A 20,528-nucleotide genomic window follows, 5' to 3' on the forward strand; every position below is an offset into this window, starting at 1 on the left:
GGTTGTCAGTTTGAGTGGACATTTTTCGAGCATACATAGTTAAGTGACTCCTTGGACAAGAATCCCCCTTGTACTTTTCAAAGTCAGGTACTTTGAATTTGGCCAGTATTTTGACATTTGGCACAAGGCAGAGATCGTGGGCATTCTTCCTAAATAGATCTTTTCCCCTAAGGGCTTTAATCTCTCTTTTCATATCAAAAAATTGATCTTTGAATTCATCCATTTTCTCATATGCTCCCATACTCTCACTTGGAGTGGCGTGAAAGATGGGCTCTCCGTGATATGGATTAGTGTGTATCACATGAGGTGGCACTGACATGACAATAGGAATTACAAGAGCTTCAGGAACTTGTGGGTGATAACCTTCTAGTACATAATTTGGTTGCATGCCCCAAGGGAAATTAGGGTGCATCTGATACTGAGGAGCGCTCGCAGGTGCCACTGAAATGGGCATAGACACGACCTTTGAAATTATAGTTCTTTTAATAGGCTCTGAGGATGGCTGATTCTGAGCAGCCACTAGCGCTTCCATCATTGTTGTGAGTCTTTCCAAACTGCCTTTGAGTGAAGTAACTTCTTCCACGAGTTCCTGGTTTTCCTGCTCAAGTTGTTCCATCATTTTCTGATGACTAGCTCGAGTGTTGTACTTGTGAAACAACTTATCTATTGGAGTGAATAACATGGATAAGTCTTGGGAATGCAAAAATGTAATGTTTAGAATGATGCAATGCAAATGAATTTCAAGGAACTTTAACAAACATAATTATTGCAAACATCATAGAGAGAAGTGTTACTCTTTTGATAGTTGAAAAAATCTTATTTCATTAATATTGGAAGGATTACAATTTTTGAATTACACTTTCAAAAGATACAAGGCAAATAGCTAGAATCCTAAGGAAGTTGCTGAGAAGAAGATCCAATCCCTCTTTATAGCTTCCTATTAAGCTCCTTGATTCAGTCCTTCATCCGAGTATTTTCAACGACTAGCTTGTCGAAAATCATCTTCCAAGCGCCCGAAGTAGGAGGATTATCTGAACCAGGAACTAGCTTAATGCCAGAGGAAAATTAATGCTCTTGCAACTTTCTTTTCTTGTTAGAATCTATTCATCATTCCTCTGCTTCAAGTGTCTTTGAAGCTCTTCATTCTCTGCGTGGATGATCTGATACTTGTTCTTCCAAGCATCCCTTTCTCATTGCATCCTAGTCAAAGCAATCTTGAGTTTCTCCGTGTCAGTCATGAAAACGAGATAAGGTTCTTTAACATTCAAAGGCAAAGGCTCTTGTTGAGGATAAGGAATTTTCAAACTGACGGCCCTAGCTTGCACCCATTGGAGATAAGGCTCCAAAGAAACGCAATCTAGCTTTCCTAGAACTTCTCTTCTTTTCTTATGGACATGGCTCCAGGCATGCACAATCTTTTCTTTGAATTCTTTATTATCTTCTCCTTCCTTGAAGAAGAAACTCTCTAAGAAGATGGTATTGGGCTTGTCTTTCATTGGGTATCCAAATTAACGACGAGCCAACATTGGGTTATAGTTAATGCCTCCCTTTATACTAAGAAGAGGTACATTAGTAAACTCACCACAACTATCAATAATTTTCACCCCCTCATAAGCACGATCATACCAATCAATGTCATAATGAGTCAGATACATAATCTTTTGTGACCATAACCAACCATCCTTGAGATCCCAAAAGGCAGTAGACTGAGGCAAGTGTGAAATAAACCACTTGTAGAGCAGAGTTATACAACATATGATCATTCCTCCCTTATGAGAACTCATGAGATGGACTGAATGGTAAACATCTGCAAGCAAGGTAGGAACTGGATTTCCAACTAGGAATATTTCGATAGAATTAAGGTCAACAAAGTCGTCAACATTAGGGAAGAGGAATAATCCATAGATGAGAAAGGCAAGAATATCCTCAAAAGCATCCATACTCTTCATGCTAACAAAATAATGGGCCTTATCTATCAAGAATTTAGCAAGCAAACCAAGAATGCCTCCTTTTGTAGTCAGATTATCTTTGATCTCAGACATCCTTAAATGAGTAGCTTTTGGAATGTCATGATGCTTTGGAATTTCTTCTAAAATGGAAAAGGGGGCTTGATCAGGAATGGGTAGGCCAATCAGGTGAGAAAACTCCTCCAAGGTAGGTACAAACTGATAATCTGGAAAGGTAAGGCACCGGTATAATGGATCATAGAATTGAACCAATGTAGCAAGAATACCCTCCACCATGTTGGTCTTCAAAAGAGGTATAAGTCTCCCATATTTTCCTTTTAAGTCTTCAGGATTAACCACCAGAGATCCTAGCTCTCTTACATCCTCCAATTTCTGACTCTTAAAAGTGTACTTCTGAGTTCTTCTTCTTCTTCTAAAATCCATAGTGAAAAATACTTATGATGTTTGCAACAAATTCTTCTAAGTTCCTTGAAGACTTAAGATGATGTTAATGGGTGCATGAATGTATGAATGCACAAACACATCAAGATCAACAAACATATACAGGATGTCAAATACATGGTGTTCATAGGTTTGACTTCCCGATCATGAGGTCGTGGGTCTAACCATCCCAACAAGATAAGTGTTAAGGGTTTATCATCAATACAGGAACCATGGTTCTAAGAAAGTTCCCAGAATCATAATCCCATCTTTTGAATATTATCGGCTTGGACAACTACTTATCAACCAATAATATTCTCAAGAGAAACTCATCTGAGTGTAGTATTGTGTATCAACTAATTCAGGTTTACACCTTCATAGTCGCCGCACTACGTCCTAACAAGGCTTAGTATGGTAAAGGGATACTAAAGTCATCATCTTCTCGGGCTCCCAAGTCAAAGATAGCAAATGTATTCATGATTTCTCGCTTAACAAATACTATCCCTAAAGGGGCCTCCACTAATTGGGGGATTCTTAAGTCAACTTGTTAGAGATTACTCCACCCAAGCCAATTTGACTATACCACCCTCCTATCTCAATATGCACTCAAGTCCGGGTTACGACTTATCTTAACACAAAAGATAACCCAAGAAAATATAAACAAACAAGTAATGAAAACATAGATAAAAATAAGATAGGTATAACCCTCTTGGGGAGATGTCCCCATTGAACTCGCCATTTTTGTCGTTGTAAGAATCGGAGACCAGACTATTGGATTAACTTGACTCATAAAACATTGATATCACCACCAAACTTTTATTTTTCTAAGGTAAGGGGAAAGATTCAAAATAAACCCAAAAATAAACATGCATGGCAAATAGTAAAACTAAAATCAAAGCAAGTAGAGATCAAAGGTACGAGGTTGGTTATGCGAATGGAAGGTTTTATCACCCTAGGCATTTGTAGTACTCTACATGAACCTTTTGAATTTATCTATGTTTTGGGGTTTAAAGTTGTTTTAATTTTTTTAATGGGGAATAAAAGGGGTAAACATGTTTTGGAAAGTGTTACTTGACTAAAGGTAAGTCAAAGTTTGAGTTTGAGATGCTTCATGTGGACTAAAGCATGTGAAAGTGTAATTAAAAAATCCATTGACTAAAAGTAAGTCAAGGTTGTGTTTGAAATGCCTCATGTGTACTAAATCATTTTCAAATGTAATTGAAAAATCCATTGCCTAAAATTAAGTCAAGGTTTGTGTTTGAAATGATTCATGTGTACTAAAGCATTTCAAAGTGTAATTGAAAGTCCACTGACTAAAAGTAAGTCAAGGTTTGTGTGGGTGTTTTAGCTTAAAAAAGGAGTAGGGTTTGGTTTAGGGTAAATGCATGAATGAATGGACATATAAAGTCAACAAAGAAACAAACAGTACATGACTAGAAAGTCAACATAAGATCTTTTTCCTTGGACTTAGATACATAAAGATGCATAAATTGGTAAGACATGAACAAAGGTTTACATAACATCACAAGAGATATCACATGAACAAGTATGAGATACATGTTCAACATTTATGGAAGTTTATGAAGGAAATACTTGAATGAAGTGATAAACAATTATGAGACATGGATATATATCACAAGTTGAGATGGAACAAAAGTGGAATATCACAAAACATGATTAACAAGTGTACATTATTAAATACAAGGGTATCAAACGACATTAAGACAATAAGACAAGTATCATAATTAAGATATATGGTTATCAAGTAAAGTTGTGACAAAAGAAAGATATTCAAAATGTGGATCATACTCACATGGTATGGGAAAAAAACCCTTATTGTATTACTATGCATACAAGTCAAACAAGAGGCAAGAACATGTTCGGTATAACTTTGGACCTAAAACCTAATCATGGCATAAATAGTAAACAAGCTAATGGAAACCCTAATCATCTCCTAACCATTCATCCAAACCTATTTTCAAAGTGAATCAACTTGGACATGGTATGAAAATAATCAAGTTTAAACATGTTAAGGATAACAATCAACACTTAAAAAGTGTGATATGATCATATAAGCTTTCAACATCAAGAACAAACAAGAGATGAATCAATTAGGAGCCTTGAAGACACTTAAAAGCACATGGTTTCCATTAAACAAAAAGTGGTGAAATAAATAATATTTTTTTGGGATTTTTTGTACCATCATAAAATAGACATTCTCATGAACACATGGACAATAGAATGGGTAAAAAATGTTAAGGTATCATAAATTTATGGGTTTTTTAAGTTGTGAAGAAAAACGGAAATTAACAAGTGATAAAAAAATAAAACACCTTGCATTGGCCAGGTTCGAACCCACGCCTTTGGGGTCTCATGCGCTTGGTTAAAAATAAAAATAAAAGGTTTGGGTGAGGGGGGTTCGAACCCCATATCTTTTGGTTACAAGTGACTTAAGGCACGCGCTCCTACCACTGGGGTGGTGATACATCCGTTAGTTAAAACACAAACATTTGAATATATTATAAAACATGTTCCCTTTGACTTTTCAATGCCACCTCATCATCATCTTCAACCTCGTGATCCTCTCTCTCTCTCTCTCTCTCTCTTTCTCTCTCCCTCTCTCTCTTTTTCAGATTTTTCATCCATATAAATTACATGTAAGCTAATGATCCTTCTGAACATAATAAATGCTACATGTTGGCTTCAGAAATCAAATGGAAATGATGCATGCACAGTGAGTTTCGAATTCAAGAATATACCTATTGGAGCAAGGTCCAATGCCTCATCAACACTACTTCTAGCTAATGTTTGATGCTCCTCCTAATGCTTATGAGTTCCCAGAAGATGATTGGAACCTTTGGTTTGCAGAATGCACGGGCCAAATGAGAGAATGGAGGTTAAGGTTGAAAAAGCTCTCAAGAATGAAGTTTTTATTGGAAAGCTTGATGTGTGAATAGTTGAGGATTTTCCCTCTATTTATAGTGATCCTTGAGGGTTTAAGAAGCCTCAGATACCATAAAATAATTGTGTCTTGTACTGGTTTGTCTGCTTGCTTGGTTCTTGCACAAAACACCAAGTGGGAAGCATGAAGTGCATGTAGTGTTTTGCATTGCTTTTTCTGAAGCATGGGGGTTGACTTGAGATTTAGAGTTGGTGTGTACTAGAACCAAATCCATTTGGGAGCTCAATGGTACTAATTGTTGGGTTAAAGCCACTTTACACAAATGGAAGTGTGACATTTATGCCAAAAATGGAATGATTCAATGTGTAATGGCTTAGTTGCTTGGATACAGGCTCAAAAGTGTGTAAAATCTTTTGATTAGAGTGAAATTTGGAAGCAAGAAGGACATGTACTTGAATATCTTGCAGATTTGCTTGGATTTGCAATGCAACTTGGCTAGGAACTCGACCTATGAACCACTTCATCATGATGATGGGAAATTATTTCTCTTGGATATTTTGGAAAGATGAAATCATGATATACAACTTTCATGTTGATCACTTTGCTTGAATCAGTTGGTATCTTTATGGAATATTGGCATGAAGTTGGTCATTTGATTAGGTCAGCATGCTGAAAAGTTTACTAAGTGTTTGATTCATTTGAAGGCAAATAAATCCTCTACTTCATGGCCCCATATCTCCTCATCCATGAATTTTTGGGGTTTCATCACCTAAGAAAAATTTGAAGTATGAAACAGGTCCTTTAATTTGATCATTGGAGCAAAGAAAATGGTGGCTTGGATCACAAGTTATGGCCTTGGAAAGTTGGGTACTTGGACATGATTTTTAGGGACTTAGTGAAAATTCCAAATTCTCCATCTTTGCCGCTTTTTTAAGTAACCTTGATTTTCTTAATTAAAATTGATGAAATGACTTCATTAATTATATTTTCATGATCCTTGACTTGAAAATCCCATAGTTGACCAAAAATCTTAAAAGTCAAACTTTGACTTTAGACATTTGTTGACTTTTCATCAATTGTGTTCAAAACTTTCATTTACTCATGAACCTAACTTCTTAAGCCATTTGAATCATATGAGAGGATACATTTGAGGACCTTAGATCATGCCTCAAGCCATAGGATCATGCTTTGGTCAAAGAGTCAACATTAAGCCTATGTTGACCAAAACCCTAATTTGGAGTACCAATTGAATTGTGGCTTGATGAACTTGAATTATGGTGAGTACAAACTTTGATTGTTGGTGGAGAGAGACTGTTGATCACCTTGAGATATTTATGATCACACTAAGCCTTGATTGATCTATCTCTTGAACTTCTTGATGCCAAAACCCTAACTTGCAAACAAAGCAAAGCAAGACATATATTTGTTTTGTATTTTTGTGGGGTTGGAAAAGCATAAGGATACACACAAAAGTATTTGATGACCTTGACGTTATGCAAATGATACAAATGAGAAGGGATATTAGGGGTGAAAATTAGGGTATTATATGTTGTGTTTAGAATCCCTTATTTCTCTACCGTTGATGTTTGATGCCTCATATGAATGATCTTATCACTATAACCCATGGCGAATTAACAAAGTCGCTATAATCGATCCCTCACGAAATAAATCACTAATAACTACTCGGAGCTTCCTATCCCTAGTCCACTAATGTAAGCAGGATTAGGCGATGTACATAATGTTAATTCCTAATGCCACTACTCGGGGTCTCCTATTCCTATTAAACTAGCATAAGTACAACAATTGCCCTAGATCCAACATATAGATTAATGGTCAGTATTTCCTATCTACCCACAATCAATTTAAAATAGTATCTCGCATAAAAAGTATTAAGAACAATAAGCAATTTAATAGGATTATGGATCAAAAGGTTCATACAAAGTCAAATCAACATATTATCCAACAATATTGAAATAAGTTCATCACAACACAACCTAACCTAGAGGAGATTAAATACTCATAATTCAAATTACAATACCAAAAATGATATATGAAAATAGCATGTGAATTCCCTTGAATTAATGGCCTCAAATGCCTTAAAAATCACCATTGATGCTGTAAAAATTGTGTTTTGCTCTCCAAAATTCGTAACCATTCCCCAAGTTCAGAATTTCCCCTTAAAAAGAGGGCAGAATGGATCAAACGCATAAAGATGTACACTTTTTCTGGATGAGCTGGTCGGACATGGCTGTGATTGGAACGTACTTGTGTAAACAAAGTATTAGTTCAATTTGATGTGTGTGTACGTTGACTTTGTACTAATGAGATATGATCTCGACTTTAAGCGTTCGTCATTTCAATTATACCTGCAAGTATTTCGTGTGAGACGAGCTTGACGCGACCATACCTTAATCATATGCATATAAAGGCACGAATCCTATTAAGTATTATTATATTTTGAATTATACTTATAGACGAGGGACATGAAATCGGCTAGATGCAGCCATACTTTTTTAAGAGGGCTACGAGTCATAGAGGATCATTCCTCATCTAAGAGTAGTGGATCCTCGTCCCTGCTCCTAGGGTATAGCTCGTATCGAGGTAGATGTCTCTAGGTTCCACCACCCATGTCCCGTGGATTGGCTAGATTCGAAGAGGGATGCGCTAGATACACATAATTGCTTGTAGGTATTTGATAGAGGGTATTTCTATGATGTATTTGGATGTGCTAAGCTTCTCCAATAGAAACCCTATGGAAATTGATTATTATAGTCAAAAGTGCAAATCGTCTTTAACAACTCCCCATAGATCTGAAGGAGAGTAATGACATTGTGGGGAATTGATTTCTTTAGTCAGATGTGTAAAACGTCTTTGACAGTATCCCTAGACTTAGAAAGCATGCTTAGTACTGAGGGCATTTGATTGTTTTATTCGTACGTGCAGAGCATCTCCGACAGCACCCCTAGAATTAATAATTGGTTGTCAACTGCATTAGTTGTGTCTCGGTTGGTTGTGACGTGCATTCGTGTTATGGTGCCCTGAAGAAGGGACAAGGCAGAAATAAGAGCAGAAAGAATATATATATATATATATATATATATATATATATATATATATATATATATATATATATATATATATAATATATATATTATATATATATATTATATATATATATATATATATATGTCTGTGTGTGTGTGTGTGTTTCATTATGATATCAATGTGTAAGACCCCAATTTTGACCCTAAGATCCCTCATGGCATCATAACATTGCATTTGCATTGCCTCAAGGATCTTTAGCATCTTGGTTCCCTTTGCCTTTGGGTGGGACTCCTTGTGATTGGTTTGAGATCACCAAGCATGCTTGAATTATACATCATTGTTTCTCTTACTTTTTTTACTAACCAAAAGCACAAAAATGTGTCACTAACATCTTTTGTTTGAAGCTTGAGTATCATCCAAGACACTTCGTGGGTTCTATTTAGATGATCAGTCAACACAAGGGAATGGCTTCAGATACTTCCAACAGGTTCAAATGGGGTCTATTCGTCAGTTAAAATGTTAATCTTGAAGGAGCAAAAGTTTGTTCATGAGCTGTCATGCTCGCTAGGCGAGCAGAATGGGTCGCCTAGCGAGTCCCAAGAAAAGCCACCAGAATCACCTACGCTCAGAGGAATTTCTTGAACTGTCATGCTCGCTAGGCGAAGCCCACGTGTTTAAAAAAAACGAAAAATAAATAAATAAATAAAATATAACAGAAAAATTTTGGACTTGGGCCTCTCTCATTTGAGCCCACAGGTCCACAAAAATCAGGTTATCAATTCAGAGTTTCAGTGAAACAAAAAGGAAGGCTATTCCTATTACCCTGGCAGGGAAAAAGATAGTGAGAGAAAAGCTAACAAAGTTCAGAGCAACCTCCAAAGACTGAAGGGAACTCATCGGCAAAGAACCAATTCCCTCTCATATAAACCCTAAGAATGCTTTTGCAAACCCAACCGTGCCATTCAATTTCATCGGTCTCTCCAATCAGGTTTGCCCTTATTCCCATTACTTTATGCTTTTAATTTGAATGCTCTGAATGTATGAGGTATTATGGGTGAATTTGATACCCTTTTGATGCATGTGTTTGACAAGAGGTTTAGGCCTCCTACCCTTGGTTGCTTTTTGTGAGCTTTTTGTGAATTTTAATGGCATGATTCATGTGGTTACATTTTGATTTGGGGGAAACTCTTGATTAGCCTATCTTGTTTCTCTAACCTGTTTGTTGAGTTTTGTTTTGTGAGGGCTCATATGACTCTTTCAGAGTGTCTTGCCTGGTGTTCCACTTTATTTGTGGGATGCCACCTGGAGGTTTATTCCGATTACCTGTACTGACTCACTTTCTTTGATGGTGCTAGCTTGAGAGATCTCTAGGTTTCTTATCTCTTTAATTGTTGTTACTTCGGATCTTTATCCGTACGGTAGATCTCTCGATCCCTTTACTTTTCCCGCATGTTACCGATTTCTTAGGTTTCGTATAGCCTCTCGTGGCATGTCATTTAAGGTAGCGTGGTTCCTTCATCTAGGACTGCCCTTTTGCATGAGCATCCCTAAAACACCCTAACTCGTTGATTTTTTTCTCCTAAGGACACGTTTACTCCTTCTACTACAGGCGAATAAGTCTCCAAAGGTCGAGCATCCGGTAGATTGCGTAGTAACGTCGTTCAACCCTTACCCCGTAGTTGGTCGAACTACGTTTTGCTCTGATTTTCATCCTAGATGAGATACGTAGGCATAAGATGCGATGTTTTAGCGAGCACACTCCTCTTTAACCCATAGGTAGCCGAGCTACGAAGACTCTGATTCTCAGATTCAGATGAGATACGTATGCAGTGGATGCGACGTCTGTGCGAGTCATTTTCTTTTGACCCTTCTTTTATTAAGTAGTACATTTGATAAACATACACTCTTTTCTCATCCCTTCAATCATGTTTGCACAAATAAATTTTCAAAAAAAAACAACAACCTTTGCAACAAATGTGAAAAGGGCTCCCTAGGAGTACCTAGGATGCTTTGGGTGCCTAATACCTTCCCATTGCATAACCAACCCCCTTACCCAGATCTCTGACATTTTTACTAGTTTTTGATTCGATCAAACTTTTAGGTTTTTGTTCGCTTTCTTACCATTCCTTTGGATAAATAGAAGTGCGGTGGCGACTCGACTTGTATGATTTACCTTGGACTTAGTCAATATCTCTAATGGTAACGAATACCCCGCTACAGAAAAGTGGCGACTCTGCAGGGGAAACCCTAGTGGGTTTTGCCTACTTTTCATATTTGTTGTATTGTATATTTTTCTTTGTGTGACATATTTTTGTGCAATTTGGGATTACTGTATTGTATGTAATGATTGAATTGTTTGAATATTAATTCCTTGTATGCTTGGTGATCTTTGTGAGATGAGTTCTATACCCGAACTCGAGTGCACTTAGGGTAGGAGAATGGCATAGTCTTGTCGACTTGTGTGGAGTTATTCCTTAGCAAGTTGACTTGCAAGCCCATTCACTTGGTGGAGGTCATGTTGGGATCAATAATGTCACACAAGTAAGTTGTGGTTAGACATTACTCTTTCCAATATAGACCTTAGAAGCCAAGGACCTTAGTTTAGCAAGCCCATCTTGGCCTATTCTCAGGATGTAGTGCGAAAGTCGTTCAAGTGTAAGATTTGATACGATTGTTACGCGATACTACACTCATAAGAGTCTCTCTTGAGAATATTTTTGGAATACGAGTAGTCGTTTCTTCGATAATATCCAAAAGATGGGATGATGACTATGGGAACCTTTTGTAGAACATGTTTGGCAGGTTTAAACCTTAGTACACTCCCTTTGGGTGGTTCTTAACCTAAACTCCATGCTCGTGACTTGCAACAAACCCTTGATTCATGGTTGATCCGTTCAGGTATCCTTAATATCAATGGAACTTGGGTGTTGATAAGGTGCAAACCATAATCCACCAAAATGGATGGTTGATATTAAGGATAACATGATCCATCCCATGACCTTTGTTTGGTGTGCTTTTCCTGATCCTTGAGTGTGATTGTTGCATTCATGCATTCATGCACTCATTTGCATCCATATCATCAATAATAAAAGAATTTTTCAAGGAACTTAAGGGGTTTATTTGCAAAATTTTCAGACATGGAAAGACAAAGAAGGAATACAAAGAAGTACAGCTTCAGGCAACCAGATTTGAAAGAGTTAAGGAATCTGACATCCTATGTATTAGATCCTTTGGGTTTCAAGGCTCGCTTTGGGAAGCTTCTTCCTCTTTTGACTACTCAGGTGGATGAAGGATTGGTGAGTGTATTGGTGCAGTTTTATGATCCCTTGTACCGTTGCTTCGCGTTTCTGGATTTCCAACTTTTGCCTACCCTTGAGGAGTATGCTTACCTTGTGGGTATACCTATTCTAGACCAGTTGCCGTTCAGTGGCTTGGAAAGGGTTCCTACTTCTCAAGAGACAGCAGACATGTTACACATAGATGAATCTCTGGTTGGTGCTCATATGACTACCAAAGGTGGAATTCAAGGTCTCCCTTCTGAGTTCCTCATTGCTCAAGCTACTATGTATGGGAAGGCCATGAGTGAGGACGCCTTTGAGGCCATATTTGTACTTCTCATCTATGGGCTAGTGTTATTCCCCAACATCGACAAGTTTGTGGATGTGAACGTTATTAGGATTTTCTCTACTCTTAATCCTGTTCCGACTCTGTTGGGCGATACCTACTTCTCTTTGCATATGAGGAATGCAAAGGGTGGTGGCGCCATTGTGTGTTGTTTGCCGCTGTTGTATAAGTGGTTTATTTCTCACTTACCTCAGACGGTCGCTTTCAAGGAGAACAAGGAATGTCCACGGTGGTCCACGAGACTTATGTCTCTCACTAATGATGATATCTCTTGGTATAACCATGTGTATGATGGTGTGCGAATTATTGACTCTTGTGGCGAATTCTCCAATGTACCTCTTCTTGGTACATGTGGTGGGATTAACTACAATCCTGTTTTGGCACGTCGGCAGCTTGGGTTCCCCTTAAAGGATAAACCCAATAACATTCTGTTAGAGGGTGTATTCTTTCAGGATGGTAAATATCCCCAAGGCTTGAAAGCTAGGATGGTCCGCGCTTGGCGCAAGATTCATAGGAAAGGAAGGAAAGAGTTGGGTCCTAAGAATTGCATCGCTTTGGAGCCTTACACTGTTTGGGTTAGGAAGAGGGTGTCTGAGTATCTCATGCCTTACGAGTATCCGAGACCTACACCTATGATTATGGTTGGGCCTTCAACCCTCCCTAATCAAGGAGTAGAGGAGTTGAGAGACGAAGACTGTTCACGTGCCTGGATCCGTGAACGTGAAGAGTTGCTTCAGTAGATTAAGAAGAAGGATGTGTTGATTGAGTTTCTTGAGCATCAGGTTATTGATGACCCTGATGATGTATGGACTTCTCTACTTCCTCAGTCCTCTAAGTTCTGGAAGAGGAAGTATGATCGACTCGCCAAAGAGAAGGCCGATATGGAGGCAGCCTACGAGAGGGAGGTGAAGAGGCTTCGCGCATCTTATCTTCCTGTGTCCTGAGCTTTAGATGATTGTTTCTAGGGATCCATAAGATGATTATTTTCCTTTTCTCTTGTATATGATTGACGATGCTGCACTTCTTTTCCCTGATATTATTTAATGAGATATTTCCATATGTGATAAAATGCTTAATATTTCCAGAATTTGCAAATAAAACTCTAAAGTTCCTTTGAAATAAAAAAAAAATCATATGCATGAGCAGGTTTTGTTTCCGGTCCCTTGCCCTGTGGTCTAACTCTGTGTCCTTCATTTACTTTGAAGACAAGCTGACTCACCGGTACTACACTAGAGCCAACATTTCAAGACTGGTGGATCACTTAGAGCAAGAGAACCGCGAGCTGAAAGAGGAAGTGGCCAGATTGACTGCCCTAATGGAGTCACTCATGGCTGCCCAGAGCCAGTCTTCTCCGACACCTTCAACTCCTCCCCAGAGGACAGTTATCTCCAAGATTGTCTCCTCTACTGTGCCCGCTGCCAGTGCACACTTTGTTCCAATAGCCATGCCAACCGGGTTCCCATGGGGGATGCCTCCCAATTTCATGCCTGAGGGTCCTGTTCCTACCTTTGCTTCTCTGCCGGCATCTAGCCCGGTCCTTGCCGTTCCTCCTCCTGTCGTCCATACTTTGCTCGGGGTAGACGACACCATCTATCATTCTGACCCGTCTGAGGGTCCAGATGTTTATGAGAAGATGGATGCTATGAACAATCAATTTCTTGAGCTTCGCAAGGAATTGAAAACTCTCAGAGAGAAGGATCTTTTCGGCAAGTCTGCTGCCGGACTCTGCTTGGTTCCAAATGTGAAGATCCTTGTGAAATTCAAGGTCCCTGATTTTGAAAAGTACAAAGGAAATACTTGTCCTCTCAGCCACCTGGTCATGTATGCCAGGAAGATGTCGACTCAAACCGATAATGACCAACTACTCATCCACTACTTTCAGGACAGTCTGTCCGGTGCCGCTTTGCGTCGGTACATGGGTTTAGACAGCGCGAACATCCGATCCTTCAATGATCTCGGCGAAGCCTTCGTCAAGCAGGACAAGTACAACGTGGATATGGCTTCCGATAGAGATCAATTGAGAGCAATGTCCCAGAAGGATAAAGAAACATTTAAGGAGTACGCCCAGAGGTGGCGAGAGGTAGCAGCACAGATCGTGCCCCCGCTAGAAGAGAAAGAGATGACTAAGATCTTTTTGAAGACTTTAAGTTCTTTTTATTATGAGCAGATGATTGCTAGCGCTCCTTCTGACTTCACCGAGATGGTGAATATGGGGATGCGTCTAGAAGAAGGGGTCTGTGAAGGACGGTTAACCAGAGAAGAAGGCTCTTCTGCCAAACATTATGGGGCGTTTGGAAAGAAGAAAGATGGAGAGGCACATGATGTGATCTCCCATGAGAAACCAAGAAGACCCTCTGTGAGGAGGAAGACTGTGCGTCCCGCCAGTAACCAGCACCAGGTGGCTCATATAGCACCTGTTTTCAGGGACAATCAATAGTATCAGTAACATAGTAACAATCAGCAACCACATCCGCAATATCAGCAACAACAGCACCGACCGCAGCAGCAGGCCTACCAGCCTCGAAACAGTAATCAAACCAGCACAAGTCACGAGAGAAAAAGGGTCACCTTCGATCCTAGTCCTATGACGTACGCAGAGTTATATCCCTCTTTGATAAAAAGGAAGTTGATTACTCCGAGAGACCCACCGGCTATACCTGCTAACCCCCAGTGGTGGTATAAGCTTGAGTTACATTGTGTTTACCATTCTGGTGCTCCCAGCCACGACGTGGAGAATTGTTACCCTTTGAAGACCAAGGTTCAAGACTTTGTGAGGTGTGGTATTCTATGTTTTGAGGACGTAGGCCCTAATGTGAAGAAGAACCCATTGCCCGAGCATGGGAAATCTGTCAACATGGTCCAGGGTTGCCCTGGCAAATACAAGGTCAAATATGTCAGTCATATTCAACAGTCTCTGGTCCAGATGCATCGTTTGTTGTGTGACTACAGTCATTTTGAGCATGACCATGGTAGATGCCGAGTCTGCTCTGTTAACCGATTGGATTGTTGCCAGGTGCGCAAGGATGTTCAGAAAATGATGGACGAAGGAGTCATTGAGATCCTTCAAAATAGGAATGTTGATGAAAATGAGCCCGAGGTCAATGTGATCTCCCCAGTGTTCCAGATACCCGAGCCTGTTATCATCAAGTACAATGGTAGCAAGCAGAAGGCTTCTCCCGCTCTGATCATTAAGCCTGCTGGTCCTGTGCCTTACTCTTCTGAAAAGGCAGTTCCCTATCGCTACAACGCCGTAGCAGTAGAGAATGGGAAAGAGGTGTCCTTGCCCTCTTCTTCTGTTGTGAATATTGCCGATGTTAGTGGTTTGACCCGTAGTGGCCGTGTATTTTCAGCACCGCCGAAGCCTCAAATTAGTGTTGATCTTGTTGAACGCCCGATTGGGAACGTTGTGAATTCTCTGAATCCGGCACTTGCTGTTAAGCCCTTCTCCATCCTGAAAACTCCTACTTCTGTTGGCCCGAGTGGCAATGTGAAAGAAGAATGTGATGAGATGCTGAGGCTCATCAAAAGGAGCGAGTACAATGTTGTAGACCAACTTCTACAAACGCCATCCAAAATATCTGTGTTATCCTTACTCTTAAATTCATAACCACACCGAGAGGCACTACAGAAGGTGTTGGATGTGGCATATGTGGATCACGATGTCACTTTGGAGCAATTCGATAGCATTGTTGCAAACATTACTGCTTGTAACAACCTGAGCTTTTGTGACTCTGATCTTCCTGAGGAGGGAAAAGACCACAACTTGGCATTACATATATATATGGGTTGTAGAGACGACGCCATATCCAATGTACTGGTGGACACCGGGTCATCATTGAACGTATTGCCAAAGTCCAGTCTCTCAAAGCTATCATATTAAGGGCCTCCCATGAGGCAGAGTGGAGTAGTTGTGAAGGCTTTCGATGGGTCTCGCAAAACTGTGATTGGGGAAGTTGATCTCCCAATCAAGATCGAACCAAGTAATTTCCAGATTACCTTCCAGGTTATGGACATTCACCCATCGTATAGTTGTCTCTTAGGCAGACCATGGATTCACGAGGCAGGCGCCGTAACGTCCACCCTACACCAGAAATTGAAATTCGTGAAAAACAAGAAGCTGGTGGTGGTAGGGGGAGAAAGGGCTCTCCTGGTTAGCCATTTGTCTTCCTTCTCTTATATAGATGCTGAGGTTGAAGTTGGAACTCCTTTCCAAGCGTTATCTATTGCTGAGCCTATTGAGAAAAGAGCTCCTTCATTTGCTTCCTACAAAGATGCAAAGTTGGCCATTGAGCGTGGTGCAACCACTGGTTTAGGAAAAATTATTGAGTTAGAAGATAACGAATCCCGGGTTGGCATAGGTTTTTCTTCTGGTACTTTCAACAAGCAAGGGTTATTCAAGAGTGGAGGTTTTATCCAGGTCGGTCAAGATGAGGAGACTGCTGCCGTTTTAGAAGAAGATACAAAGGATTCTGGCAACTTCATCATCCCTGGTGGGGTCTGCAACAATTGGGTCGTTGTGGATATTCCAACAGTTGTCCATAAGTCAACATAATGATCACTTTGTTTAAAAACCCTTCTCCCATGCCAAAAGGGGGAGTGATGACATTGTTGGCGCATAAGTACAATGATATTTTCATTCAATAAATTCATGTTAAATGTTTGTTTTTCCATTTATTTTCTCTTTTCACTTCTGCATGAAATTGGTGATCACATAAAACCTCAAAATGGAATAAAATCAATCTTTTCATCTGCATAATGATTTGCCTTGTTTGAATTCTAAATCTTTTCATATCCAAAATCATTATGCAGGTTGATTTCTAAACCCATTGAACATAATGACCCAACACCATCTCCCAATTTTGAATTCCCTGTATTTGAGGCAGAGGAAGATGATGTTGAAGAGATTCCTGATGAGATCACCCGGCTACTTGACCATGAAGAGAAGATCATTCAGCCGCACCTTGAGAATCTGGAAACAGTCAACTTAGGGTCTGAAGATTGTGTGCGAGAGGTAAAGATTGGGGAACTTCTGGAAGAATCTGTTAAGAAGGGGTTGATTAAGTTGCTACGAGAATATGTTGACGTCTTTGCCTGGTCATATGAAGACATGCCTGGTCTAGATACTAATATTGTGCAACATTTCCTACCTTTAAAGCCTAAGTGCGTGCCTGTGAAGCAAAAACTCAGAAGAACTCATCCTGATATGGCAGTGAAGATCAAAGAGGAAGTCCATAAGCAAATTGATGCGGGTTCCTGGTGACTTCTATATATCCTTAATGGGTGGCCAATATTGTGCCCGTGCCTAAGAAAGATGGAAAAGTCCGGATGTGTGTGGACTATAGAGACTTGAATAAAGCTAGTCCGAAAGATGATTTCCCTCTACCACATATTGATATGTTGGTAGACAATACAGCTAAATTCAAAGTCTTCTCGTTTATGGATGGATTTTCCGGATATAATCAGATTAAAATGGCACCCGAGGATATGGAGAAGACAACATTCATCACACCTTGGGGAACATTCTGTTATCGAGTGATGCCCTTCGGTTTGAAGAACGCCGGAGCCACGTATCAACGAGCTATGACCACCTTGTTTCATAATATGATGCACAAGGAGATTGAGGTATATGTTGACGATATGATTGCTAAGTCAAGAACGGAAGTTGAACATGTAGAGTATTTGTTGAAGCTTTTCCAGCGTTTAAAGAAATATACGCTTCATCTGAATCCCAACAAGTGTACATTTGGAGTCCGTTCTGGCAAGTTATTGGGCTTTATTGTCAGTGAGAAAGGTATTGAGGTTGATCCTGCAAAGGTCAAAGCAATACGAGAGATGCCTACGCCCAAAACTGAGAAGCAAGTCCGAGGTTTTCTTGGCCGTTTGAATTACATTTCCAGATTCATATCCCACATGACTGCCACATGTGCGCCAATATTCAAGCTCCTCCGGAAAGATCAGTCTCATGATTGGACCGAGGATTGCCAGAAAGCTTTTGATAAGAAGGTCAAGCCTCGTGTGTTCCGAGAAGGTGACCTTGTGCTCAAGAAAGTCTTGTCTTTCGCGCCCGATTCCAGGGGCAAGTGGACTCCAAACTCTGAGGGTTCGTATGTTGTTAAGAGAGCCTTTTCAGGCGGTGCTTTGATACTTACAACTATGGATGGGGAGGATTTCACTCGTCCTGTGAATTCAGATGCAGTCAAGAAATACTTCGCCTAAAAAATAAAAACTGAATAGCTTGCTAAGTTGAAAACCCGAAAGGGCGGCTTAGGCAAAAATGAGCGTCTCGGTGGATTGAAAACCCGAAAGGGAGATCCAGGCAAAAGTTAGAGACACAAAAAATATATAATAATGATATATGTATCCCGCTAGATTGAGTACCTCATCCTGGGGCAATCTAGGCAAAAATTAGGGATTTGGCAAGTAACTGCATCCTGACAAGACTTTGTTATACAACTGTCGTCCGTTAGAGATCCTTGCTCTTTATCAGACAAAGCTTCAAATACATCGGATTCAGAATTGGTGGAGAAACGGTCATTATGTTCAATGTAGCCCTTTTCCAATATATATCACCAATTTCAAATTTGTAAAGATCTATGGAGTCTTGCCATTCGCAGACTACCATTCTATCAAATAAATTTGAGCCTTTTATCCAATTATTGGCACTCCTATCTGTTTCTATTCAACAAATGTTTTGCATGTTTTGATTAAGAAAATATCATTGTTTTAAACGATCAAAATTTTTTATAATTTGTTTTTAAACAAAGTGAACATTCACAATGACGAAAGGATACTTAGGAGATCCTCAATGCTCTCCCAAGGGTGGTACGATCCCCAACAGGGTAAGATTTTTGTCCATATTCCTGGCATGACTGTATCTCCTCCCTCCGGAACCCCTTGTGGTTTATCCTACCAAGTGGATTGCTTGTTGAGAGTCACCTCTCTTCCCTTCAGTAGAGTAGCAATCTTTCTTCCTCAGCAACTTGGATCTCTTTGGGCAAGAGCGGTATTTGGTGGTTGATCCCGATAAATCCTTTATCTCCTCGGATAGATTCCCTAGTAGAGTTGTTGGTGTGGTGGACCTTGTCTGTGATAACTCTCGTCCCCAGCTGGAATGATCGATGATTCATCCCCTGCAGAGTTCTTTGCTTCCCGGTATCTCTGATCCCCAGCAGATTGGATACTCTCCGGTGAACTTGGCTTTCTCTCTTGAGATGTAGTACCGGGTGGTTGATTCTTGGACCTGGTTGTGTTAGATATGTCTGTCTGTCAGCATACATCATACATAAACCATGCATATTCATCCATAATTATAACATTCAAATATTCATGTTGCATTCTTTGCCATATATCGTTGTTTGCTGTCTCCTGCTATTTGGTGATATACTTCCCCGAGCAGATGTGTGTGTCTGATCTCTCCATATAGAGTCAGCTCCATAAGCAGAAAGCGTCTATCCTTTCTTCCATATTCCCCACCGGGTTATATCCTCGTGGATGTTGATTGTTTTTGTTCCTTCCCAACACATATACTGGGATGGTTTTCCCCATTGAGTTATATCCTCACCGGGACAAGTCTTGATTTGGTGTGCCTATCTAGTTTGATCCTAAATCGGTCTCTTGAGACTCTTTTCCTGTTTCCCCGTGGTAAATGAATAATTGCTCAATAATTAGTAATTATTATCCCCGGCAGAGTCTGCGGTTCTCTACCCTCATACCGGTAGTTATAAACCCTATTTTCATCCCCTAGCAGAGTTAACCTTTTATTCATCATAATTGGTGACGGTTACTTTTCTGTGGTTTTCTACCCAGTATCTGGTAGATGTAATCCCCTCTTTGGCAGTTATCTTCTTCCAATATTCGGTGATGATATCCCCTCATTTGCCTGGATAATTGCTCTAATTACGCAATTTATCCCCAGCGGGTCATCTCTCGTCTACCTTGTTGTTGTTGGTAACGATTGTTTCTCCCCTGAATTGGTCATCATTATATACCTAGTTTCGGTATCCCGATGCCTTTTTCTTTTCGGTCGATTTATCCTTTATTAACCCAATAACCGGTTGTGGATAATCGTCCATGCGAGTATATTATCTACGTTCTGACGGTAATAGATAGTATATCTCATGCACTCTCGGGTCTGAAGCCTTTTGTTCTTCCCCAGTTGAGTAAGATTCGTATCCCCTTTGTGGAGTCGAATATCCATCCTGTAATCGAGTTTGCTTTTAGCCCTCTTTTGGATGATGAGTGTTTTGGGAATATTCCCCAATTCACACCTTGGTTGGTCACCTATTATATGCCCAGTAAACGGTATCCATGGTGTTCCTTCCTCTCTGCTCCCTATTATGACTTTTTGTCCCCTGTGGAGTCAGAATCCCTGAGTTGAAGCATTCCTTTTAGGTTTTCCTCAGACGTTTTAAAGTTTTGATATCTCTCACCCTTATACCGGTCTTGGATATTCATCTCTTCCTGAGAATGTTGTATCTCTCACCCTCATACTTGGCGTTCAGATCACATGTCCCCCTGAGCTTATTACCCAGTAACTGGTAATACCTCGTCCCGCTGCTTCTCCAGGAGTG

At 40.0% G+C, this 20,528-nt stretch overlaps 1 protein-coding gene across 1 annotated transcript; it reads right to left on the reverse strand.

Moving 5' to 3' along the window:
- Positions 1–1,508: 1,508 nt before the first annotated feature.
- LOC127094544 (uncharacterized) lies at positions 1,509–2,390 on the reverse strand. The gene has a single exon (XM_051033367.1). The coding sequence runs from the start codon at positions 2,388–2,390 to the stop codon at positions 1,509–1,511; it is 882 nt and encodes a 293-aa protein (XP_050889324.1).
- Between the last annotated feature and the right edge of the window lie 18,138 nt (positions 2,391–20,528).

The sequence above is a fragment of the Lathyrus oleraceus genome, chromosome 6 (genome assembly GCF_024323335.1).
Source record: "Lathyrus oleraceus cultivar Zhongwan6 chromosome 6, CAAS_Psat_ZW6_1.0, whole genome shotgun sequence".
Classification (NCBI taxonomy): domain Eukaryota; kingdom Viridiplantae; phylum Streptophyta; class Magnoliopsida; order Fabales; family Fabaceae; genus Lathyrus; species Lathyrus oleraceus.

Bases quoted from the DNA above. Each gene is read 5' to 3' on its own strand.
- LOC127094544 (XM_051033367.1), bottom strand. From the start codon at position 2,390: ATGGATTTTAGAAGAAGAAGAAGAACTCAGAAGTACACTTTTAAGAGT.